Source organism: Microcaecilia unicolor, chromosome 9 (genome assembly GCF_901765095.1).
Source record: "Microcaecilia unicolor chromosome 9, aMicUni1.1, whole genome shotgun sequence".
Lineage (NCBI taxonomy): Eukaryota > Metazoa > Chordata > Amphibia > Gymnophiona > Siphonopidae > Microcaecilia > Microcaecilia unicolor.
The window spans coordinates 62732171-62759312 of NC_044039.1; the positions used below are offsets into that span (position 1 = coordinate 62732171).

The window sequence follows — 27142 nt, forward strand, 5'->3', positions numbered from 1 at the left end:
CAAAGTGATGCATGTGGGTAAGAGGAACCCGAATTATAGCTACGTCTTGCAAGGTTCCGCGTTAGGAGTTACGGATCAAGAAAGGGATCTGGGTGTCGTCGTCGATGATACGCTGAAACCTTCTGCTCAGTGTGCTGCTGCGGCTAGGAAAGCGAATAGAATGTTGGGTGTTATTAGGAAGGGTATGGAGTCCAGGTGTGCGGATGTTATAATGCCGTTGTATCGCTCCATGGTGCGACCGCACCTGGAGTATTGTGTTCAGTACTGGTCTCCGTATCTCAAAAAGATATAGTAGAATTGGAAAAGGTTCAGCGAAGGGCGACGAAAATGATAGTGGGGATGGGACGACTTTCCTATGAAGAGAGGCTGAGAAGGCTAGGGCTTTTCAGCTTGGAGAAGAGACGGCTGAGGGGAGATATGATAGAAGTGTATAAAATAATGAGTGGAATGGATCGGGTGGATGTGAAGCGACTGTTCACGCTATCCAAAAATACTAGGACTAGAGGGCATGAGTTGAAGCTACAGTGTGGTAAATTTAAAACGAATCGGAGAAAATTTTTCTTCACCCAACGTGTAATTAGACTCTGGAATTCATTGCCGGAGAACGTGGTACGGGCGGTTAGCTTGACGGAGTTTAAAAAGGGGTTAGATAGATTCCTAAAGGACAAGTCCATAGACCGCTATTAAATGGACTTGGAAAAATTCCGCATTTTTGGGTATAACTTGTCTGGAGTGTTTTTGCGTTTGGGGAGCGTGCCAGGTGCCCTTGGCCTGGATTGGCCACTGTCGGTGACAGGATGCTGGGCTGGATGGACCTTTGGTCTTTCCCAGTATGGCACTACTTATGTACTTATGTAACCTCACGAGTGGTCGCTCAGCTCGGGCGTGGTACGCAAGATCTTCCGAGCGTGGGGCACCCCCTCGGTTGATCTTTTTGCCACTCAGACCAATCATAAGGTCCCTCAGTTCTGTTCCAGGCTTCAGGCCCACGGCAGGCTAGCGTTGGATGCCTTTCTCCTACATTGGGGCAAGGGCCTCCTGTATGCATATCCTGCCATACCTTTGGTGGGGAAGACTTTGCTGAAACTCAAGCAAGACCGCGGGACCATGATTCTGATTGTGCCTTTTTGGCCCCATTAGATCTGGTTCCCTCTTCTTCTGGAATTGACTTCAGAAGTACCACGGAGATTGGAGTGTTTTCCAACCCTCATCACTCAGAACGAGGGGGCGCTTCTGCATCCCAACCTGTCCCTGGCTCTCACGGCCTGGATGTTGAGAGCGTAGACTTTGCCTCCTTGGGTCTGTCAGAGGGTGTCTCCCGAGTCTTGCTTGCTTCCAGGAAAGATTCTACTAAAAAGAGTTACTCTTTTAAATGGAGGAGGTTTGCCGTCTGGTGTGACAGCAAGGCCCTAGACCCTCGCTCTTATCCTACACAGACCCTGCTTGAATACCTTCTGCACTTGTCTGAGTCTGGTCTTAAGACTAACTCCGTAAGAGTTCATCTTAGCGCAATTAGTGCTTACCATTACTGTGTAGAAGGTAAGCCTATCTCTGGACAGCCTTTAGTTGTTCGCTTCATGAGAGGTTTGCTTTTGTCAAAGCCCCATGTCAAACCTCCACCAGTGTCATGGGATCTTAATGTCGTTCTCACCCAGCTGATGAAAGCTCCTTTTGAGCCACTGAATTCCTGCCATCTGAAGTACTTGATATGGAAGGTCATTTTCTTGGTGGCAGTTACTTCAGCTCGTAGAGTCAGTGAGCTCCAAGCCTTGGTAGCCCATGCTCCATATACTAAATTTCATCATAATAGAGTAGTCCGCCGCACTCACCCTATGTTCTTGCCCAAGATGGTGTCGGAGTTCCATCTGAGCCAATCAGTTGTCTTGCCAACATTCTTTCCCCCTCCTCATACCCGCCCTGCTGAATGTCAGTTGCACACATTGGACTGCAAAAGAGTCTTGGCCTTCTATCTGGAGCGGACAAGCCCATTCAGACAGTCCGCCCAAATGTTTGTTTCTTTTGATCCCAACAGAAGGGGAGTGGCTGTCGGGAAACGCACCATTTCAAATTGGCTAGCAGATTTGAAGCAGACAGTGGCTGCATGACCTGAGTGGCTGAGGAAATTATCCAAAAAGATGTCGCCCGCATAGGTCGGGTCCTAGAGTGGCAACCGACCTCCGACCGGGACGAGTCGCACCCACCTGGCGAGGCTGTGTAGCGGAGGACGAGAACGGCGGTCCGAAGGGCGAAACCGGTGGAACGGCAGACGGCTTCTTGCCGAGGAATTCGCAGCCCACGTGGATCCGCCAGTGATGAACAGGCAACGACTCGACCCCCACCTGCCAGACAAGAGACTAGACGCCCCTGCAGACGTGAGCCGAGCTAGGCCTAGCTGCACGGGAGGGCGATCTGCGACCAGCGTGCGACCTTCGCCGTTTGGTACGGAGTGGAGCGGTCCGCCTGGCGCCAGCCTTAGGAATCAGGACACCCAAAAGCCGATCGGGTCCTGGCAGAGGTGGGCAAGCGAACAGAGACCACAAGGTCCTGCCTGGAGCCGCTCCATCACTGGCCCGGCCTCACCCGACATCAAAGAACAACAACGTGGATGCAGAAGCTCACAGGTTTGCTAGCTGTGTTCAGAGTGAATGAAATGATGGTAGCATGGGAATGGAAGCAGAGACTAACCCAATGCCTCAATAGACTAGATAGGCTCACTTCCACTCCAATCTATTACACCTCCTGGTTCGGCCCCTCTGGGACTCGCCATATAAGGAGGGAATAGCAGCTCACGAAAAGAGGGAACAGGGAAATAGAGAACTGCAGCATTGAGCTACGACTGATGACCGCTGCATTGTATTGCAAGCAGCAGCGGCCGTCAATACAAAGACGCGTTCCAGTCCTAAGGCTCTACCTGACCCAGAAAATCCCGGGGATCCCCAGATCTGACTTACTCCCCCCCCCCCCCCCCCCCCCGAAATGACGCCTAAACTTAATGGGAGACTAGAGGCTTCTGGCCGAGGAATTCGCGTGGGCGGGATAAAAGAATGCAGCGGAACCTCGAGAAGAAGCGTTGGCTCAACTCCTCACCCACCAACCCACCACCCCCTGATGAAGAGGAACCATAGCCGACAAGACCGCCGAGACAACACATGGGTCTATACTTGTTTTTTAATGCCTCAGCATAAGGATTTATATTGACCACTGTAAGCCTGCTGTATTTAGACTTGCAGACTTAGACCACTAAATGCTATTTCCGCATCCTATTGCAATTTACTACCTACCTGCATTGCTGACTTCTGACCTGTAACCCCTTCCACTGCACCATACCGCACTACACTGAATCTCACTAACGTCTATTAACTTTCAACTACCACATACAATCAACGCTAACATGAATATTAACAAACTGCTCGTAATAATCTATTTCCTCCCCCTAATCTACCATGCACTGACAACCCCTCTCACAGACAATAACATACCCACAATACACAAACTCTTCAGACAACTCAAAAACAATACACCTATCCAAAAGAATAACAACCAATTAAAAGGAAAACCTACTACACACGGGCACAGTCAACAGAAAGACAAGAAGGGACACAACAAACCCAGATATCAAGAGGATAGTCAACTAATAAAAATTAATACATCTTCGTCCCCTACTGAACCCTTCCAAGTAATCCAACTGGGTTATATAAATGCCAGATCAGTAGTTAACAAAACAATGACAATAACAGACTGGATCACAACAGATAATCTAGATCTTTTATTCATAAGTGAAACCTGGATTCATGACCTTAAAGACCCCATAATTTTAGATCTATGCCCTCCAGGTTACAAAATCACCCACTGGACAAGGAATGGGAAAAGAGGAGGAGGGATAGCTATAATTTATAGATCCCACCTCACCGTTACAGCTACAGCCGAATCCATACTCCCCCAACTTGAAATTGCCTCAGTTAGAATCAATCATCCAGCCCTGCAAGACCACCTAAACATAGTCCTGTTTTACAGACCACCAGGCAACTGGCAGGATTGTCAAACACACTTTATGGACATTATATCGAACACATGTGTCTCTACCTCCAATCTTCTTATAGTAGGGGATATCAACCTTCACCTTGAAGATCCTAACTCCCGAAACGTATGTGAATGCAAGGATTTCTTCCGATTGTGGAACCTTCACTGACCAAATGTGCAGTCAACCCACACTAAAGGACACACACTAGACATCATTACGTACAAATTCTCCTCAGATCTAAATCTTGTGCCAACAGATATAAAATGGACAGCCGCACGATGGTCCGACCACTACAAAGCAAACCTGTCCCTTCAATGGCGTATAAAAAATCTACACCACAAACAAGAACGACAAACTTATACCACGAGAGGTAAAATAGATCCATTAATATTCTGGCAACAATTCTGCAGTAACGAATGGACAGCACTAAAGGATTCATACCAATTTATTCAAGTATGGGACAACAGATGCAGAAGTATACTAGACAACATAGCACCACTTCAAACCAGAACCTCACATAGGAAAAACGCAATACCTTGATTCAGTGAAGAACTGAAAATACTAAAAACACAAGTTAGAAGATTAGAACAAGCATGGAATAAAAGGAAAGACGACACTGCATTCAACGCCTGGAAGCAACTACAAAGAAAATACAAATACACCATCAGACAAACCTAAAAGATCTTACTATAAAACTAAAATTGGACCAGACTACAAGGATACACACAAACTTTTCCAACTAGTCAACAAATTACTAAATACTACACCGGTCACAGTATAGACACCCCATCAGCAGATAACCTTGTGAAACACTTCAAATAGAAAATTGTAAAGCTACGACTCACGATACCTACCAACTCCATTGACTACTGTGATATCCCCCTCTTCACTCAGGGTGACCCGGTTCTCAATATGCAGATCATATGCAAATTAGTGTGCTACCCCTTCTCGCTCAGGGTGACCTGGTTCCCACTAAGCAAATTAAACAGGTCTCACCAACTGCATATTTCTCAGGCAACTCTTTATTCCAGCCTCTGGGCACACTTCTTCTAGCTTAATACTTTATGCTTTCATAGGTCTTCACACTGAGCCTCCCCGCACAGATACATGGGCTCAGTACTAGCTTCAATACTTAGGGGGCTCCCAACCCCAGGCTTTGCAGCCTGCTTCTCCAAGTACTTTGGACACACAGTCCTGGACACACAGTCCTCCCTTTGAACACACAGTTCTTTACCAGTACTTGGGACACACAGACCTGGACACACAGTCCTCCCTTTGAACACACAGTTCTTTACAAGTACTGGGGACACACAGTCCTTCCTCCTTTGAACACACAGTTCTATAAGTACTGAGGACACACAGTCCAACACTAATGCTTTAGGGCCTTCTTACCCCGGGATTTTCAGTCTGCTTGTCTCCTTTGGACACCCCGTCCATCACAAGTCCATAAGGTTAGCCAATATCTTCCAGGGGGATCTCTCTTTTTCTGCTGCCAGCTCACTTCTCTTCCTTTCACCACTCAGGTGGGGTATAAAGTGGTTAATTAGCTACACAGGACCCAGCCCATAACCGGCTACACCTGTTGCCACCCCCAGGACTCTCCCCAGTCCTAGCAACCTCTTACTTCTCACACTACGTAAATCTCCTTGACTGTCTAGACCCAATCCCTGGTGAATTCCCAGCTGACCGAACATGGACAACTTCGACACACTCTCAGATGATATCATCTCCCAAACGATCGGAAGATTCGCCAAGTCCCACTGTAAACTAAACATATGCCCTAATAACCTTATAAAACTCGCCCCTCAACAATTCATATCAGATCTTACTAAACATCTGAACTACATGTTACAGAACGGACTCTTCCCAAAGGACAAAGGAAATATTCTACTCACCCCTATATCTAAAGATGCAAAGAAAAGTACAAGTGACTTAACCAACTATCGCCCAGTAGCATCCATCCCGCTGATAACCAAACTAACGGAAGGCATGGTTACCAAGCAGCTCAACAACTACCTAAATAAATTCTCAATTCTTCACGACTCTCAATCAGGATTTCGGGCTAACCACAGCACCGAAACAGTACTAGTTACTCTCCTGACTAAATTTAAACAAACAATCGCAACTGGCAACAACATACTTCTCTTACAATTTGACATGTCCAGTGCCTTCGACATGGTCAACCATGAAATACTACTACATATCCTAGAATATTTCAGAGTTGGAGGTAATGTTCTCAATTGGTTTAGAGGCTTCCTGACCACGAGGTCATACCAAGTAATATCTAACGCGATCACATCAGCCCCATGGATACCTGAATGTGGAGTCCCTCAAGGATCTCCCCTCTCGCCGACCCTCTTCAACTTAATGATGACACCCTTGGCCAAGTTACTGTCCAATCAGAACCTCAATCCATTCATATACGCAGATGATGTCACGATCTACATCCCATTCAAACACGATCTAAAGGAAATCACCAATGACATCAACAATAGCTTCCAAATCATGCATTCATGGGCGGATGCATTCCAATTGAAACTTAATGCAGAAAAAACACAATGTCTCATACTTACTTCACAACATAACACAGTAAATTCACCACTATAACCTCACCAAACTTTTCCCTCCCCGTGTCAGACACCCTGAAAATTCTCGGAGTTACCATCGATCGAAATCTTACACTTGAAAGTCACGTAAAGACTACAGCTAAGAAGATGTTCCACTCAATGTGGAAACTTAAAAGAGTAAAACCTTTCTTCCCGAGGGTCATCTTGCACAACCTGGTACAATCAATGGTGCTAAGTCACCTTGACTACTGCAATGCACTCTATGCTGGCTGCAAAGAACAAATCATCAAAAAAACTTCAAACAGCCCAGAACACTGCAGCCAGACTCAAATTTGGAAAAACAAAATACGAAAGTGCAAAACCCCTAAGAGAAAAGCTACACTGGCTGCCACTTAAGGAACGTATCACGTTCAAGATCTGCACATTAGTTCATAAAATCATTCACGGAGATGCCCTGGCCTACATGCTAGACCTTGTCGACTTACCACCCAGGAATGCTAAATGGTCAGCCTGCACATTCCTTAATCTACACTTCCCAAGCTGTAAAAAACTGAAATACAGACTAACACATGCGTCCAGCTTTTCATACACGAGTAAACAGATGTGGAATGCACTACCACGTAATTTAAAAACAATCTATGAACTAACTAACTTTCGTAAATCTCTGAAGACATATCTCTTCAACAAGGATACCATAATGTTCAATAATTGTGACTGCAACACATCACCACTCTACCTTTATTTAGACTAGTTCCTTCTATGCCTGTCTGCTTATTTTTATCATGTCAACCTATTCTCTATGTAACACCAACTGTAACTTCGATTCTGAAATGGCGAATGCCATAACGGAACATTGTAAGCCACATTGAGCCTGCAAATAGGTGGGAAAATGTGGGATACAAATGCAACAAATAAATAAATAAATTGCATTTCCTTCACTTACGCCCAAGCTGGGCTGACTCTTGAGGGTCATGTCACAGCTCATAGAGTTAGAGCCATGGCAGCGTCAGTGGCCCACTTGAAGTCAGCCACTATAGAAGAGATTTGCAAGGCTGCGACGTGGTCATCTGTCCACACATTCACATCTCATTACTGCCTTCAGCAGGATACCCAACGCAACAGTCGGTTTGAGCAGTCAGTGCTGCAGAATCTGTTTGGGGTCTAGAATCCAACTCCACCCCCCCTAGGCCCATTTTTGTTCTGTTCCAGGCTGCACTCTCAGTTGTTATTTTTCAGGTCAATCTATGTTATGTCCTCGTCATTGCGAGGCCCAATTGACCCTGTTTGTTGTTTTGAGTGAGCCTGGGGGCTAGGGATACCCCATCAGTGAGAACAAGCAGCCTGCTTGTCCTTGGAGAAAGCGGAAGATAAACTGTAGCTGGTATTTTCCGAGGACAGCAGGCTGATTGTTCTTACCATCCCGCCCGCCTCCCCTTTGGAGTTGTCTCTTCCCTTGTCTTGCTTTGTAAGTTGACTGAGGGACACGTTCACGCGACGGGCAGGAAGACGGCCGCGCATGCACTAGGGCTCTAGCAAACTTTGTTGCTGGGAAGAATTCAGGACCTGAGGCTGCCGTTGGACGTCAACCCATCAGTGAGAACAATCAGCCTGCTGTCCTCGGAGAATACCTGCTACAGGTATATATCTTCCGCTTTCTCTGAGTACAGCAGGACATATTGCTACATACCCTCCATCCTCCCATAGGAGTTGTATCCTTGTACCCTTATGCTTTTTGACTATATTGTTTAAATCATTTTTATTGATGACATGTAACAGTAAAAACAGTTATATTTCACATCAGTGAACACTTGAAAATATCATCAAGATTTTCAAAATGATAAGATTCCTAACTTCCCTGCCCATCTCCAACTCTCCCACTGTAAATATATATTGATTTGGTTAACAGGTAGAATATCTACTAGCAATACCATTTACAAAACAGGAATCTAGCCAACCTCAAAGCTGCAGTAAATCTACAGTTGCATTTTCCATATCCTACATGTATTTACATTTTAGATTAGAATGAACTCTAAGAAATTTACAATTAGTTTAAATTTGTTTGTTTGAGATCTCTCAACTATACCTCACATATTCCAGCTTTATTATGTTATTCCATCAATTCCTCAAACTCTACCCCCACACAGCTTTCCCTTCCCCACCAACAGTTAAGTTCCAGTCAGTTTCTTTAGGGATGTAAACCATAGAATCCCATACAATGCCTCAGTTCTAATTCAGTACTAATAAAGTACTCTGCAATCTTCCTTATATTATCATCCACTCCATATATTACTACTGATCATTTCTATAGCGCTACTAGACGTACGCAGCACTGTACACTTGAACATGAAGAGACAGTCCCTGCTCGACATTTAATGTAAACAAATGCAGAGTGTCTGCCTGGATGTCCAACTGCCACCTGAAACTGAACATGGCCAAGACCGAGCTTCTTGTCTTTCCACCCAAACCCACTTCTCCTCTCCCTTCACTCTCTATCTCAGTTGATAACACCCTCATCCTCCCCGTCTCATCTGCCCGCAACCTCAGAGTCATCTTCGACTCCTCCCTCTCCTTCTCTGCGCATATCCAGCAGATAGCCAAGACCTGTCGCTTTTTTCTCTATAACATCAGCAAAGTTCGCCCTTTCCTCTCGGAGCATACCACCCGAACACTCGTCCACTCTCTCATTACCTCTCACCTTGACAATTGCAACCTACTCCTCACTGGCCTCCCACTTAGCCATCTATCCCCCCTTCAATCTGTTCAGAACTCTGCTGCATGTCTTATCTTCCGTCAGGACCGATATGCCCATATCACCCCTCTCCTCAAGTCACTTCACTGGCTTCCGATCAGGTACCGCATACAGTTCAAGCTTCTCCTACTTACCTACAAATGCACTCGATCTGCAGCCCCTCATTACCTCTCTACCCTCATCTCCCCTTACGTTCCCACCCGAAACCTCCGCTCACAGGTCAAATCCCTCCTCTCAGTACCCTTCTCCGCCAACTCCAGGCTCCGCCCTTTCTGCCTCGCCTGACCCTATGCTTGAAATAAACTCCCTGAGCCCATACGTCAAGCCCCCTCCCTGCCCATCTTCAAATCCTTACTCAAAGCCCACCTCTTCGATGTCGCCTTCGGCACATAGCCATTATACCTCCATTGAGGAAATCTAGACTACCAATAAGAACTGGTGAACAGCCTAAAGAAACTGAAAGGGTAAAATAAATTAAAGTTTTAAACTAATGGGTATAGCCCTCAGAGACCAGGGATAAACCGAGGTCTGACCTGCCAGACTCCTGTATCTGCGTGAGATGGTGGTGTCTGCGGTCCTATCTCATTCATAGGGCTGTTATATACCCATCATAATTTGCTTGCATACAAAAATCATTCATTATGTAGTCATTCTTTTTGCAGTCTTAATAAACAACGGGAAAAAAAACTTCAAAAGCAAAACTTAGCTTTCATTGAAGTAGCAGAGTAACCCCTCTGGTAGAATGAACAACGGGGCCCATATTGTTTCGCCTTCTTACAGGCTTCTTCAGGTTTTGCCCAGTGTAAATTTTAAATGGGGTTTGACTTTAACCAAACAGGAGCACGGAAACCCGTTCTCAACAGGCCCAGGACTGTCCTTCTTTGTTAAACTGTACAACACTGCGTAAACCCTAGTAGCGCTCTAGAAATGTTATGTAGTAGTAGTAGTGATGCATGTAGAGAAGAGGAACTCAAACTATAGTTACGTGATGCAAGGTTCCAGATTAGGAGTCACCACCCAGGAAAAGGATTTAGGTGTCGTCATTGATATGTTGAAACCCTCTGCTCAGTGTGTAGTGGCAGCTAAGAAAGCAAATAGAATGTTAGGAATTATTAGAAAAGGAATTGAGAACAAAACTGAGTTTATTATAGTGCCTTTGTATTCCTCCATGGTGTGACTGCATTTCAAATGTTCTGTTCTGTTTAGATAACTACATCTCAAAAAAATATAGCGGAATTATGTAAAAGATACAGAAAAAGATGACAAAAATGATAAATGAGATGGAGCGAGTTACTTATGAAGAAAGGCTAAAAAAGCTAGGGCTTTTCAGCTTTCAGAAGAGATTAATGAGGGGAGATAAAATAGAGGTCTATAAAATACTGAATAGAGTGGAACGAGTAGTTGTGAATCATTTGTTTACTCTTTCCAAAAATACAAGGACCAAGGGGCCACGTAATGAAGATGCTAAGTAGTAAATTTAAAACAAATTGAAGAAAATATTTTGTCACTCAGGGCTAGATTCAATAAATGGTGCTCAAGATTTGGTGCCGAAAAAAATCCTCACTATTCTATAATGGGCATTCCGGGATCGGTGCCTTTTATAGAATAGCATGTAGCACTGGGATCCATGCTCAACTTGGGGCATGATGAGTTACACCAACTGAAAACAGGTATAAAACTCGGTGTGTAAATTGGGTGCAGATCCACATTGTTCCAAAATACTACATTTATTTTAAGGGAATGCCCCTAATCTTCCTATGCCCCTCCATTAGCCGTGCTCTTATTGCAGATTCACACAGAAACACTTAGTTGCTATTCTATAAATGGATACACAAGTTTTTTTGTGTGGATCTGTTGTTTCCCTGTTTTGGAACCTTGCATCCATTGGAATGCTTTTCTGCGCTGAAAATTTGGTGGAGAAATAACTCCTAATGTTCGGTGCCATTTATAGAATTTTCCTGTCAACATTTAATTAAACTCTGGGGTTCATTGCCTGAGAATGTGGTAAAGGCAGTTAGCTTAGCAGGGTTTTAAAAAGATTTTACTCTTTAGGGATCTTCTCGAGTACTTGTAACCTGGATTGACCTTTGTTGGAAACAGATTACTGGGCTTGATGGACCTTCGATCTGACCCAGTATGGCAATGCTTATGTTCTTATGAGACTGGGTGAAGGCTTGAGGGGGGGAGGGGGACATGAGAGAAAGAGAGACTGGGTGAAAGCTTGGAGGGGGGTTATAACGTTTGGCCATTTTTACTATTGTTATGCTGTTATCAAAATTGTAGGTTTTATGTTAAACTGTACCTGCTGTACACTGCCTTGGGTGAATCTATTCATAAAGGCGGTTAATAAAGCCTAATAAATAACATCTGATCTTATATCCTGCTTACACCTTGCAGTTCAAAGCGGGTAACAAGTTCAAGCACCAGAACAATCCTCTGGGAGGACAGTTAAAAAAGAGCAACAATTATGGTTAAAAATCTTTTTGTAGTACAAATTTCTGAAAGAGCAGAATCTTAGTATTCTTCCTAAATGACAGATAAGAATGAGAAAACCGAAATGTCCTGGCAAACGCTTTCCAGTCACTGTCAGTGTGAAATGCCAGTGTCGTTTCAAACATTTTAATATTTTTTTTTCCTTCCTCTTGGCGAAGGAAAGGGACACACAGTTGGACAAGTTAGCTTTCTGTCTCTTAAGGCGACAGCAAATTGGAAATGAGAGTATAAATACTTTACCGCCAGTCCATGTAATATATTATATTTTTAAAAAGCCGTGTAAAAAGCACTCTAGACTCAATGGGCAACCGGTGAAGTTTAACATAACATAAAGAAATTGTAATATTTAGTTAAACCAAAAATCGGGCATACCGCTGTGTTCTGTACGGTCTGTAGTTGTTTTAGTTGCACCTTAGTATCCAAGAGTACAGTAATCCAGTTGTGAGAGTAAGAGTTCCTGTACCAGGAGTTTGAATTGATCTGCTCAAAGTTGTGTCGGATGAGACTGGGTGAAAACTGGAGGAGGGACATGAGGGGGGGGAGGATATGAGAGAAAAGAGACTGGGTGAAATCTGGAGGGGGAAGATGAGAGAGAGACTGGTTGTTCTTAACCGAGTGTGTGATGCTCAGAAAGAGAGCGCGAGTTCCCAAATGCCTGCGCATATTTTGACCCTCCAAATATTATAAAATATAAAATGTGGCTCTCAATAGAAAAAGGTTGGACAAACCTGCTGTAGACAGAAAAGAGATGTTCCAGAGAAAGGCTACTAAAGTAGTATAGGGTCTTCCTCGGAAGCCTTAACCATTTTCATTGTTAAACTGCTTTTCTTTTCTTTTATTGGAGTCCAAAATGAGCAATGTTGCGAGAAAATATAATGATTGCGTTATTGAAGATGATGATGAAGGATGCAGTCCTTGAAGCCAAAAGATGTTCCAAAATTGGACTTAGATGTTTTATCAAAAATGCCCCTCCATGTGTGTCCTAAGAACTGAGTTGAGAACCATTGTCTTATAAATATGATACCTATGTATACTTTTTCAAAATTTAGACAAAGTGCCATAGATCATGTTTTAATTCCCTCCTCTTATAGACCTCTTTCTGACTCCGTCACACGGGGGACTAAAGGTACTTATTTCATATATCAGGTTCTGTATAGTTTCTCTAACCTCCATTGTCACCCAATCATAAGGGGGTGGCATTAGGAGCTGTAATTGAAAACTAATTCCCATAACTACTGCTTTCTGTCCAAAACTGAGTGTCACTTGTATGTGATCTACCTTGTAGGCTAAATGTTAGGTAAAGAGAAGATAGAATCAATAAAAATAGAGACAGAGATAGGTTTAGATAGATAGGTACATTTTATTTCTTACCCAAACACAGGTCTTCAAGTTGATACAAATACAGACATCAGATTCTGGTTTCATCCGCACAGGGCTTCGCCGTCTGACAGAAGCTTTGGAGAAGACTCTCAAACTAAGCCAAAATCTGCCATCTTTTATACTCTATCCTCTCCATAGAAGTGAATGGTGAGAAACCTTGCTCCTAATCTTTCTCACTTTCTGAGATCATACTTTCCCATGCGATCTGCTATCTGATGTGCCCACCTCCTTCCGTTCTCAGCTACTGCTAATTATCAACATGTTTTGGGAAGCGTTGAGATAACAGTTTCACATCTTCCGGCTGCAATACTTTTCATACTTTTCATACCTTCTCATGAACTCTGTATTACCTCTGTATCATTGTATACCAAAACTAATAAGCTCCATTTTATTCATCTGATCTTTCATTACAGGTGCTATATTTGAATTAAAAATTGTACCAATTTGTGCCAGGATTCATTGTTCAGACCTGCTTTTTGCAGATTCTCAAATATTAAATCATTTCAGTACTTTTTAGCAGTTTAGGCTGTTTAAGGTATGTAAATTGACCCACCACTATTCCAGTGGATGGATCCCAAGCGGGGACACATATTAACTTACAGGAAATGCAAGTCCTTGCTCAGCCAGTCATAGATTTTTAAACCTAGCTGGTATTTTTACAGCCTGAGTCCTAAAATCTGGCCTTCCACCCTTCCGGTGGGCATCCAGTGAGGGCCTCTTGCTGTAGTATAATTATACATTCCCCACTTGTCACCCCCTCTGGAGAGGGGTGACACAAAGCTCGTCAAGCTCGTCATCATCCATTCCAGAAGGTGGCAAGCTATCAAACGAGAGGGGGAGTTTTGCTCTTATGCATTGCTAGCAGATATTATGCCAGACAGAAAACTTCATTCGTAGGTGGTATATTTTTGGGCATATGGAATTTCCTTTATATTACCCAAACCCTTGGGCTTAATCTTGATGTTACCCCTCTTGAGGCGTACTCAAACCTGTAGTGAGAGAGGTTTTATGATTGGAACAAAACCATGAGTTCATCTACAAAATCCCATGAAGTATAGGTATGCGGGTAATAGCAATTTCAGGTGGATCATACTAATAAACACTTTCAGGTCTTGCTATGACTTCTATTGTATCTGTTGCATAGTACATGGGGAGATAATCTAATGTATCTATCTCAGTGGTCCTCGGAAGGAACAGTGGTTTTGATTAAGCATTGTTATGGGCTCAACAAATATGTGATTAGTATTCAGATTGCAGGCTGTTGTAGGTATTCAGAATCCTTAAACAGGTCGGGATTCCTGGACCTTACTAGTACTCATCATTGGCATCCAATCATGAGCACTAATAAGTGGATAGCAAGTATGAGGTTGCCTCATACAGCAAAAATGGTCAATCCTAGGAAAATTTATATTAACCAAGGTCATGCATGGATCTTGACATATGCATAATGACCTGGAAGTATGGGAAGCATTGTATATATCCGTTACCCCTCTTGGAGCTTAGTCAGACCTACAGAAAGACATGCAGCTCAAGTAAGCCTACACCAAAGTTAAACAATTGCATAACTGGGTGATACTAATAGAGTTTACATCTACATTATGATATCTTAGCCAGTATTAGGGTTTGATGTTACCCTTGTATCTGAACAATATCAACTTCAATTTAAGTTACATAAACAGAAATGACGGGGAAACTCGTGGAAAAACAATTAGAACAATTAAAGGAAAGAATAGGAAAATAAAAATAAAACCTTTTCAATATCTAGACAGGATTATTGCTAAACTGAAAATAAAACATAATATGAATCTATAATGTCCATAAACAGCAACAGTAATTCTCAAATTAAGTATCAGTTCTAAATTCTCTTTCATCGATCATGGTTGAGGCGGTGGAAGCGTTGAAGAATCTGGACGGAGTTCTGGAAGATCCAACAGGGCTGGGAAGTGGCCGGTCTTGAGATGGTTAGGCTGGTAACATCTGGTTCTGCGGCTGAGTAAACACGTATATCTTTCACATGTGGTCCAGTAGTTTGCAAGGTGTAAAGATTATTGCCACAACCTTGGGGGATCTAACATCATTTGGACCTTAAAGACGTACTTATGGTGTACAAATTGGGATCTTTCCATGTCTTTATTCTACCATCAACTTAAAATTAAATAAAAAAAAATTGGAATTGGGATTTGGAATTGGGATTTGCATAATATATCCCCACTTCTGGCTTGCATAATGTGCGAGACAGATTGGTAATTTTTAGAAAGACATGATCAAATAACAATGGTAAAGTATATGGAACAAAAGAGAAAAAATTAAAATTTAGAGATGATGGTAAATGTTCAATTATTGATGTATGGAGGGCAATGCGTCGCCATTTATCGCCAATAGATATGGAATCTTCACCTACGATGACTACCATTCACCAAGGGTTGAGCCCTCAGCTGCAGGAGGCCAGCAGGACTTACGAGCTAGATGATTCAGAAGGAAGGGTAGAGGCCAAAGCTTTGTGTAACTCCAGCAAGTGGAGAGCCTATCTCTTTTGCTCATGGACCAATTGATGCATCTGTCGAAACTCACGCTGAATAATGTCTCGTTTCTCACACCAGGTAATGTTGGGGTCTGTGCATCTGTCTTTTAATTTAGCGATTCTTTGCTGCAACATAGCCTTCAGATCAGATACATTATCGGGTAGCTCTTCTTTGCTAGCAGTCGTCTCCTCCATCTGGGGAAAGGCAAAACTTAAACAGACCAGTAGTGCAATTTATGTGGTTAAGTTATTGAAAGAAGTCAGAATGCTAGGAGGAGGGTCGTGGGTATAAATGGGGGCCAGGAAAGAGGCTTGGTAAGAAACAAAGCATCGAGAATGGAAAAAATTAAAAAAATTAAAATATTTAAAAAAAAAGCACCTTGAAGGGTGTAAGACAAAAATAGGCTTAAAAAAAAATAAAACAAAATATGATACATCTGAATTGCAACAAGGCATATTCAAATGGCAATGCAAGAAAAAGGTTCCTTGAAAAAGACAAATGAAAAAAACATTCAAGAGTGCAGACACCAGTGATTGACCTTCACATAGAGTTTAAGTAACCCTTTTCAATCAGACAAAGAAGTAGGAAGAAGCATATCGCTTCAAGACAAATCCACCACGCGGCAAGAGTTAGTTGAAGCAAGGTGTTAGTTAAATACACAAAGTATGAATTCCAGGACCGTTGCACCCAAATAATCTACACCAGTTTGTCTCACAATCACTCGCAGTGAAAGACAGACAGATAAAAAAAGCAATAGTTGGGGTTATTGTGATTACCTGTTGTAAATAGAAAGGAATTAAAAAGTGGAGTGCATAATTTTCCTTATTCATGTCCGAAAGCTTCACCAATTCTCTATTCAAGAATACTACAAATTGTATGATCAGCGCAAAATGCTCCCCCAAATGGCCAGTTCAAGGGAGTATTTCTCGCGTTTTTTCCATATAACGGATAATGGTTAGTAAATATGTCTTCTTTCTTAGACAAGGAAATAATGAAAAGCTTTCAGATGTCACACATATCATAGAGAGATTTCAAAAATGAAGGCTTTATATTCATAAAAAACTAAAGAAGTAAATGTCACATCAATTTAAACAGCTTAATAGTTAAAGCAGAAAACATTTTAACAATGAGCAATATACAGCTTTTATTTAAAAGGGATCTCGTATAAAGTAAAATGGCATAAATAAGTCAGTTCAGGTATATATCTAAAAATAGACATAAATGAATATCCTCTGGGGATCGCTCATCCCTGCAGTTGATAAGAACTCCCCAGGGAAGGTATGCATAGAAACAACTAAATAACTCGCTGACTCAGTTAGGTCATTTGTATGGTACCATAAATATACACTTGAAATTAAACCAGGAGAAATATAAAATAAAAACATGTTACCTGCAATAGAAATAGAAACATCACACCAATACATATACAGAGAAATGGTTTCAGGCTACTAAATGAGGAGCTGAGTAGTATAAGTAACTGAGAGCAACAAAATCAAATCGGGTTCGGGGTAACGCCTAGTCATTATGGGGTGGGTAATATTGATCCCTAGATCAGTGGTCACTGCGGACGGCGTTGATCCGGGTTCCACAAAGGGAATGACTGGCATTCTGGGGGATTTTGACGGACCTGCGGTTTTCTAAATCTATATGGCTGTGTCTGAAGACATTCAGCAGCATAATGACCGTATTGTTGGCAGCGATAACAGAGCACATCAGGATAGCGATCAGGGCTAGGCCGGGAACGATAGTCTCGTTGTCGCCTAGTATCCCCAAGAGGGCCCCTTGGGGGACCTCGCTGGGGTAGAGAGCGTCGACCCCGTTCTTCTGGGTAATCAGTTCTACGGTCTGGGTGGTAGGGCCGTGGGCCTTGATTTCGGCCGTTATTGTCATAGCGTTGATCAGCATACATAACAATAACAGGGGGAGAGGTCTCAGGAGTATTGCTATTAGGGTCAGAGTTCTTAGAGGCTCTTTTCTCTTTGAGATCTTCAGTTTGTAGCATTTCCAAGTTGGTGTGCACTGTCTTACGATGTTGGGCTTCATCTTGCTTGCTTTTAATAAGCCGTCTGCAATGATGAAGGATGTGTTCATGAATTTTAGGCCATTTTTCTAATTGGAGACCCACTGTATTCTCCAATTTTAATTTAATCTCTGAGGGTAAGGTTCCCTTCAGTAAATGGTAGAATACTGGGAGGGCATTATCAGAGTCAAATTTTTCCTCTGTTTCTTCTTTATATAGGTCTTGGAGTCTCAGTAAATAAGCCTCAATAGGTTCTGAATCCATTTCCCATCTTTGGGAAGTGATAACTGAAAAGTCTTTAAGGGTCGGATACATGGTCCGGATTTCCTGAAATACTTTGGTCTGAATTTCTGTCAAAGGGTTGCCGTCATACTGGGTATCTGTTACAAACTTTGCATAGCCCGATTGAGTGAATATGTCAGTGACACTAGCGTGTGGGGTTCTGCCCAGGAGCGCTTTTATATCGCCGACTGATAGAGTAGTCCCCAGGGTTATGTCCTGTAATTTCTTTAACCATCGGTTGCCTCCCTGTGCAATATCCGGGAGCTGTAGTATGAGGCTATTCAATTCAACAGCTGAAAGTGGGGTGTATTCCGTATGAGGGACACCTCCTGACATTTTATTCAGCAGGGGAAAAAGTTTCACTGATTTAAGGAGATCAATCGAGGCGGTTGGGGGAAACTGATTCGCATACTTTTTCCAAACCTGAAGACCTTGGATTAGATAGAGAGTTGTTTTCTGATCCCAATGGGGGTCGGGGTGGTCATAAATAAGATCTCTTACAAGTGAAAGCTTGTCAGACCGTAAGGATCCTTCACGCGGGAAGAGGGCGGACTGGGGCTGGAGCGCCTCAGACCATCCTGCAAGGTCATCAACCCATGGTTGAACATAATGCCATGAGTTCTCATGTAATGCCACATATTGGGCAGGTGTGCTAGGCGGACTAGATAAGATAGGTTCTGCACTGATATTCAGACCTGTAGGGTGACGGGGACTGTTAATGACTGCAAGGCAGCGGCTAGATCCCTCATCAGTAAGATAACTGTGAGGATCGCGCTGTCTAGTATGATGAGAAATGGCATCATGTTGTTGGGGTATCTGGGGTATTTCGGATTTTGATGTAGCAGATGCAATAGTGTCAGGGAGTGCCGACATGGACTTACGTAGGGAACGAAGTCCTTCTGAAACGTATACGAGATCATCTCCTATAGTGGCTAAGGTGAGGCCGGGTGACGGCAGACGGCCTGCACCTGAAGGGACTGGCGTGTCAAGGGGAAAGGGCTTGGGTAGGTCAAGGTGAGAAGAATCTCCTTCCCTCGAGGAGGAGAAACTTAGTATCGGGGGGGGGTTCGTTTCGAATATCCATCAAATCTGTTTTAATTGGGAGTTGTTGTTTTAAAATTTCCCATGCTTCTTCTAATGGGGAAGATATTACTTTTGGTAGGCCCCCAGTACCTGGTTTGGCTGGAGGTATGAGAGGACGGCGGAGAAGAGCCAGATCCTCTGCTAATTGGGGAATTTTATCCTTGGGGCGTGCACCCAATTGATCCCATCCAGGAGGAGTAGAGCACTCAGGTTCTAGAGTGGGTATGGAAGAGTCTTTCGGAGCTGGGGGAGCTTTAATGAAACCCCGATCATAGAGTTCCTGACAAATAGTCCGTGTCTGTGTGGCAGGACTACATGGAATGAAACCCATCTGTCGTAATTGGGACAGAATAGACTGTAGGGATTCAGCAGGCAAGGGACCAGTTTGGACAGAAGAGTCCAAATGTAGTGGTGGAGGTGATGTCTGAGTTGTATGCCCCATATATGGGTAGGTAGAAGTTTGGGTGGTCATGTGTGAGGTCAATCCTGATCCTAGCCCAGGATAAATGGAGGTCTGGGCAGCCACATCAATTTGATTGATGGCAGGGTGCTGGACGGTGACCGGAACCGATGGGTTCGGGACACAAGGATATTGCTCAATAATGGGTGGGGGTATCTCAATCTCATAGCCTCCAATAGAACGATATACATGAGGTGGTGGTGGGGTTAGCGTCTGGGTTGTTGCTTGCATCGTTGGAGTAGAGGTAACAGTGGGTAATTGGGCAGTGGTCGTGGCCACTGGGATTGTTGAAGGGGTTAAGGGCGTCTGGGTTTGTACTGACCCCTGAGATATTGGAATTGGGTCTTTTTGTGATGAGGGAAGAGATAGATCAACTACACCGGCAATGTGTACGGTAGTAGGTGGGTCAAATCTTATAGGAGCAGGAGATACCGCAGGCAGCGAGGGTATCACTGTCTGAGATGCCTGAGATAAGGGGATTTGTGTCTGAGATCCCTGAGAAATTTGTAGCTGAGGTTTATCACAATACCCTGGGGGTATTGGTGTATATCCCACTGCACATGGTAGAAGCTTGGTAGTACCTGCAGCATCATAAGGTGGTGGGGCAGTAGGTGTAATTGCCTCTTGGTAAGGGGCTTGATCGCAATCAGACTTCGCTAGGGCTCTGTCATGAAAGCAGAGACGGAACAGGATAGTTCACACAAAAATACAATTCAGACAGAGTGCAAAGACACACACAAAGATGCAAAAGGAAAAGGAACGGAATAAGAGATACTACGCAGTTATTCATGCTGCGCTATGAAAAAGAGCCAAGAAAAGTGTGGACAGGAAGGGGGGGTGTGGGCTGAGTGGTTAGAGAGAAAGCATAGTTCAGAAGACTGAAGGAACTGATTAGATAAGAGGAAAACAGCAGTTGGACGACGGTAAGCAGCTACAAAGCTGAACACCGTAATTACTGTTTCCAATAGGAAAAAAATGAGGAGGAATAATAAAAGGGACAGTCCCGAGACGTAAAAAGAATCTCGTGGATAACTGTCGCACACACAGAGTGAAGGCAATAGCAGATGTGAAAAGGTGGGGGCTGTCAGTTTTGAGGAGTGGTTATAAGAACAGAGAAACCAGAAGGATTTTAGAGGAGAGCAATCTGAAAGCGTGCTGTTCTCCTAGAGTAAAGGAAATTCCCTCGATACGGGAACATACAGAAGAGAAAAGAGCAGGATTAGACCCAGGGGACTAATAGGAGAGATAGGTAGAAGAAGTTAGGATGAAGGAGAACAGGAAAAGGGATTGGGGAGGAAAATAAGGTCGACAGAAGAAGAAAGAACAGAATACATGATAAGAACAGGGGAACAGGGATTTGAAAAGGAGGGATTAAGACAGAACACAGGGTGGGATTGGAAGCAGAAAATGCGCAATCTCTAAGGATTGTTAAGCGAGAATTGCTAGCATAAAGACCAATCCAAAGATTTTGAACATTGAAATAAGCTTACAGCAAACCCCAAATCGCAGTCGCCTGGATTCGTTGGTATGCATCATTCACACAACAAGCACACTCTTGCGCACATCACGCAAATCAAAGAGATGAACAGGATAGGGGAAAGAAAAGGGGGTGAGAAAGAACAGAATATTGAAAGACAGAAACGAAGGTTTGAACGCAAATAGAGATCAGCATAGACAAGGGCAGAGAAGCAGGTGTGTTAGTTCAGCGCAGGGCATGAAGACAGCAAGAAGATAGAAGAGTATGTAAGATAGGGGTCAGAAAAAGTGTGCAAGTTTAGCGCTAAAGAAGGGAACCTGCAAAGAACAAAGAAAGGAGACAGAAAAAATAGAAAGACAGGGGTAAGAACAAGAAAATTGGACAGAACAATAGTGCCCAATACCCCTAAAGTGGGCAGTGACCGTGATAGGGAGAAGGAGAAAAAGGAAGAGGAACAAAATGAAGGAATAACAGCAAGGAAAGATAAGAGAAAGAAAACATAGAACCTTTGAACGCACAAAATTAAGTATCCCCTCTTGCGTTCAAAAGAAGATAAAGAAGGATAGCGAGTATTGTCAGCGTTCGGGGCTCACCACTGTTTTAATTCCCTCCTCTTATAGACCTCTTTCTGACTCCGTCACACGGGGGACTAAAGGTACTTATTTCATATATCAGGTTCTGTATAGTTTCTCTAACCTCCATTGTCACCCAATCATAAGGGGGTGGCATTAGGAGCTGTAATTGAAAACTAATTCCCATAACTACTGCTTTCTGTCCAAAACTGAGTGTCACTTGTATGTGATCTACCTTGTAGGCTAAATGTTAGGTAAAGAGAAGATAGAATCAATAAAAATAGAGACAGAGATAGGTTTAGATAGATAGGTACATTTTATTTCTTACCCAAACACAGGTCTTCAAGTTGATACAAATACAGACATCAGATTCTGGTTTCATCCGCACAGGGCTTCGCCGTCTGACAGAAGCTTTGGAGAAGACTCTCAAACTAAGCCAAAATCTGCCATCTTTTATACTCTATCCTCTCCATAGAAGTGAATGGTGAGAAACCTTGCTCCTAATCTTTCTCACTTTCTGAGATCATACTTTCCCATGCGATCTGCTATCTGATGTGCCCACCTCCTTCCGTTCTCAGCTACTGCTAATTATCAACATGTTTTGGGAAGCGTTGAGATAACAGTTTCACATCTTCCGGCTGCAATACTTTTCATACTTTTCATACCTTCTCATGAACTCTGTATTACCTCTGTATCATTGTATACCAAAACTAATAAGCTCCATTTTATTCATCTGATCTTTCATTACAGGTGCTATATTTGAATTAAAAATTGTACCAATTTGTGCCAGGATTCATTGTTCAGACCTGCTTTTTGCAGATTCTCAAATATTAAATCATTTCAGTACTTTTTAGCAGTTTAGGCTGTTTAAGGTATGTAAATTGACCCACCACTATTCCAGTGGATGGATCCCAAGCGGGGACACATATTAACTTACAGGAAATGCAAGTCCTTGCTCAGCCAGTCATAGATTTTTAAACCTAGCTGGTATTTTTACAGCCTGAGTCCTAAAATCTGGCCTTCCACCCTTCCGGTGGGCATCCAGTGAGGGCCTCTTGCTGTAGTATAATTATACATTCATTAAGATTAAATGAGTCAAATCTGTTAAGTTTGGTGGCAGAGGTGTACGAACCTGCAGCAGCTACTGAGCTTTTGAATTGATATGAACTTGTCTGCTGTGCATTATTCCTACTTTTGAAATTGTGGAGCTCCTTGATGCATTTAGGCTTTTATCACATCTTGATTAGCCATAGGAGTCACCAACCTGTGGTATACCGCAGGTTGTTGATTCCTGTAATAAATATCAGGCCACATCTTAAAGGGGCTGGCACTCAAATGTAATGTGAGTGGCCACAGTGCCTTTTCCCCACCCTGTGAATGCCACCCCCCCCCCCCTTTCAAACAGGCCCCTATCCCCCACAGCTGGGAAAAAGTGCTTGGGGGCTTTACTGGGAGGCTCATTGAGATGGATTGGGGGCGCTGTGGCTTCTCACATTGCATCTGAGTGCTGGCCCCTTCAAAATGCAGCTTAGCAGCATTGGGCTGTTGCTTGACCTGATGCCTACAAGCTACGAGCTGGTTTATATGCATTGGGACAAGACAACATGAGTTAATGCCCTTTTAAGACAGTACGGATTATTGCCTTAATGCAGCTTGATAACTCCCCTTCTTAATTAAATGTTTTGCTCTGAACCCCGTTCTGTGATTATCATCATTTTCTGTTCAGGTGCATTTGTGGTATTTATTTATTTATATAGTCTTAGATCCCCCAGTTATCCAAAAACATGTTTTGGTTCAGTGTGGCTTACAGACATTGGGATCGGGGTTACAAATTAGTAGAGGAGTTAGGGTGGGTCAGGATTTTTGGCTTGGGTGAGTTCTTAGTGGCGTATGAGATTAGTCTTAAGCTTTCTTTAAAAGATATGTTTTCAGTTCCTTTCTGAGTTGGAGGTAATTATTGATGCTTCTTATAGTCTTGAGAATTGAGTTTCACCATTTTGACCTTAGGTAGTTGAACCCAGCTGTGTAGATTGACTTGTAGAGGATGTTATTGCAATTGGGTAGGTGTAGTAATAAGTAGTTCCTGGGTTCGCGTTTCTTGGCGATAAGTCAATCAGGCCTAGCCTCCCATGCCGAACAGTGTTTTGAAGATTAGTGTGCTTGTTTTAAAAAACAGTCTGAATTTAATTGATAGCCAGTGCAGCATTACAAGCAGTGGTGTTACTGTATTGTATTTCGACTTTCTGTATATTAGTTTTGCTGCCATTTTTTGGACTGTCTGTAGTGATTTTAGCTTGCTTTCTTTGCATCCTACGTATGCTGCACTACAGTAGTCTAGTTGTAATATCAGAGATTATACTATGAGGTGGAATGCATGTCTGGGAAAATAGTCTCTAATCCATCTGTTTCCATAGGGTTTTAAAGCTCTTTGCTGTCACTGCTAATACCTGTTTTTCCAGTGATAGATGTTTGTCTATAATGATTCCTAATATTTAGTTGGGATTAAGTAGGATATGTTGTTTGGTTTATTGATAGTGTTTGGTCGGAAGTGGGGTTTTGCGGGCTTGATAGTACCAGTATTTTGGTTTTATCGCTGTTTAGTTTGGGCTAAAACCTTCCAACTCATTCTTTCATCAGGTCTAGTCCTTTTTTTGCCGTTTCTAGTATCTCTGTGATATTTTTGCTGAACGGTAGATTGTAACATCATCAATATATATATATAGGGGTTAAGGTCGAAGTTCTCCAGTTTCTTTCCGAGGGTGCCGTCATGATATTACATAGTATTGGCGACATGGGGGGTCACCGTGGCACTCTGCATTCTGGTGTCCATGAGGTCGATAGCTGGTCGGACATTTTTACTGTCTGTGATCTTGTTCTTAGGAAACCATTTTATCCATGTTGCTACTATGCCACTGTTTCCGATGTTGTCTAGTAAGAGTCATTAATACTGTATGGTCTACGTCAAAAGCTCTTGACATATCGAATTGTAGTAATAGTATTTTCTGACTGAGCTTGTCAGACTTCTGAATTTTTTGGTGAGTGTGGTTATGACTGTTTCCGTGCTGTACAGCGATCTGAAACCTGATTGGGAGTTGTGGAGGATTGAGAATTGCATGAGGTATTCCGTTACTTGTTGTACTACTAGACCCTCCATCGTTTTGATCAGTACTGGTATTGATGTCACTGGTTTATAATTTGTGATATCGTTAATTTTGATTGTGGTATTTTTGGGGATTGGGGTGAGTATGATGTTGCCCTTCTCTGGGAAGTGTCCATTTGAGAACATGTATTCTATATGTTCCGTGTATAGTTGGATGAATCACTCAGGTCGGTTCCTTATCATGTAGTTGGAGCAGCAGTCAAGAATGCATTTAGCACGGGTGTACTTTAACATATCTTTGACTGTTTTGGTTGTCGGTATTTTGAAGGTGGACCGTATTCTATGTACTTTGATGTTCTCCTGGCCTGTGTCGTATTCGTGGAGGAATTCTGTGAGTGGTGGTTGTGGTGCAGGAAGGGTTGATCTTATTTTCTTTATTTTTTGCTTGAAGTGGCGTGCGAACTCGTCTGCCGTCAGTGGGGGTCTCATTTGTTGTTAGTAGGTTTTGGGTGTTTAGTAGGTTGTTTATCAGTTCGTATATTTTTTTCGTGTTTAGTATTACTCCTCCATTGTTGTCACAGGTTAGTTTTGTGCCTCCCATGATGAGAATGCCTCTCATTCTTAAGTCAGGGTGTATTGGAGATGATCTTAGTATGTTTACCCTGTGCTAAAGAGCTACCTCCTGGAGTTAATATTCTTTGATTTTTCCAATTAGAGATCCTAAATTTGTGTCAATTACTTTTTGCAACTTTCTTTTGGTAATATTCCACTTCTGGTTCTCATTTTGTACCCTCGTGATTTAAATATAGGATTTATAGCATAAAAGTAGCAGTACATTATTTCCTTTTTATCTTTTAGAGATCCACCTGTCTTCTCCTACAGTGAGTTTTCCCATGTCCCATCCCTGCACTAGGAATGTTCTATTTGCTTGGAGTGTCTGTGCTATTGCTACCACCATCATTAGCCCTAGTTCTGGTTCCAGTAGACCATATGGTCTTTATCTGCTTTACTTTTCTATGTTTCTTTGTACATAGGATCGGTAAGAGAAATCAAGGAATAGTAGATGATATGAATAGGCAGACTGGATAGGCTGTGTGGTATTTATATGCTGTCATTTTCTGTGTTTCTAAAGTGGGCACCTTTTTATCCCCAGATGTGTGTCTAGTATGAATTTTTCTTTTTCCTTCCTTTCATATGTCAGTAGTAGGGGATGCCATACTGAAATGTGGTCTAGATGTTATACAGTGAGGTCACCACATGAAGGTGTTCAGTAAGATTTATTCTCTTTCCTAAGAAGTACACAGCAATTCTCTGACATAGCCACAGATTTTTTTTTCTATGATTACCTGTCTTTTTGTACTGGGCTAGTTTGGGAACACATTTTTTTTTCTTTTAATGTGCTCCTGTGTACAACCATAATTTATTTTAGAAAGCTGTCTAATATGTACAGTAGAAGGTTGCTGGATTTTGGTTTGCCACTGGGTCCCAGAGGCTATTCATGGAGGATGGACAGTCTGTCTTGTATTCATGGTTCCTTGTTTGGTGCTTTCTAGGGGATAAGCCCAGAGCCTATTCACCTCAAGATTTACTCACCTAATGTTGTGAACCTGACACTTGTGGATTTGCCGGGAATGACAAAGGTAAGGAAGTGCGTCCCCCCCCCCCCCCCCACCCCTCCTGGTCTTAGGGCAGTGTTTGAGGAACAGCCATACTTGTTTAGTTTTTCACTCTCAACTACAAGTGAAGCCTTACTTTGTGAGGAAAGACTCCCATTTTCAGAGGCAGGGAATCCTCATTGGACTTACTGATAAAATTAAACATTATATTTTCAGGTCCCGATGCTCAAAGCTTATCATGCTTGCAGCATTTGATTTAGACTGGTTGTAGCCGGTCTAGCACATACATTATTCAGCTTCTAATGCACAAAGGGGCTCTGTGTTGCTTTTACCGTTTGCTGTAACAGCTACTGATAATCCTATGCAAATGTATTGCAGCAAGCTTGTTAGTATTAAAATGAGCATTCTGTGCGATGCAGAGAAAGGAGTGCCTACCTTTAATGCTCAAAATGATCCAACAAGTCTGAAGCTGTCGTTGCATGAAGGCAACTTCTTGGTGAAGCAGTCTGCTTGCATTTTTAATAGTATTTGCCAGTGTGTGTTATATGTGCCATGTGTGTGTATTCTGTGTGTGTGTTCCACACATAACAGTAGTGTTAAAAAGTTGTCTTGGAACATTGGTTAATATTATCTGCGCGTGTGTGAAATCTGTTGTGTGTGTGCAGAAGATGGAGGAGCAGTGGCATTTAGGTCCCTGCAGGTACAAGCCCAATTTCTCAGACATGGATGACCTGTGGGTTGCACAATTGTTCACAATTAATAAGAAATGCATCTTCCCATGGGAGGGGAGGAGGCGCAAC

At 42.8% G+C, this 27142-nt stretch overlaps 1 protein-coding gene across 7 annotated transcripts in view; it reads left to right on the forward strand.

The window, feature by feature from the left end:
• Positions 1–27142, forward strand: part of DNM1L (dynamin 1 like) — an 817883-nt gene that overhangs the window by 269860 nt on the left and 520881 nt on the right. For 6 of the 7 annotated variants that reach the window (XM_030213773.1, XM_030213768.1, XM_030213769.1 and 3 more), the window contains one exon: positions 26280–26366. The exons of the other annotated variant lie outside the window; for it this stretch is intronic. In XM_030213773.1, coding sequence (XP_030069633.1) covers positions 26280–26366 — 87 coding nt within the window. The remainder of the gene's footprint in view (positions 1–26279; positions 26367–27142) is intronic. 7 annotated transcript variants of the gene reach the window in all.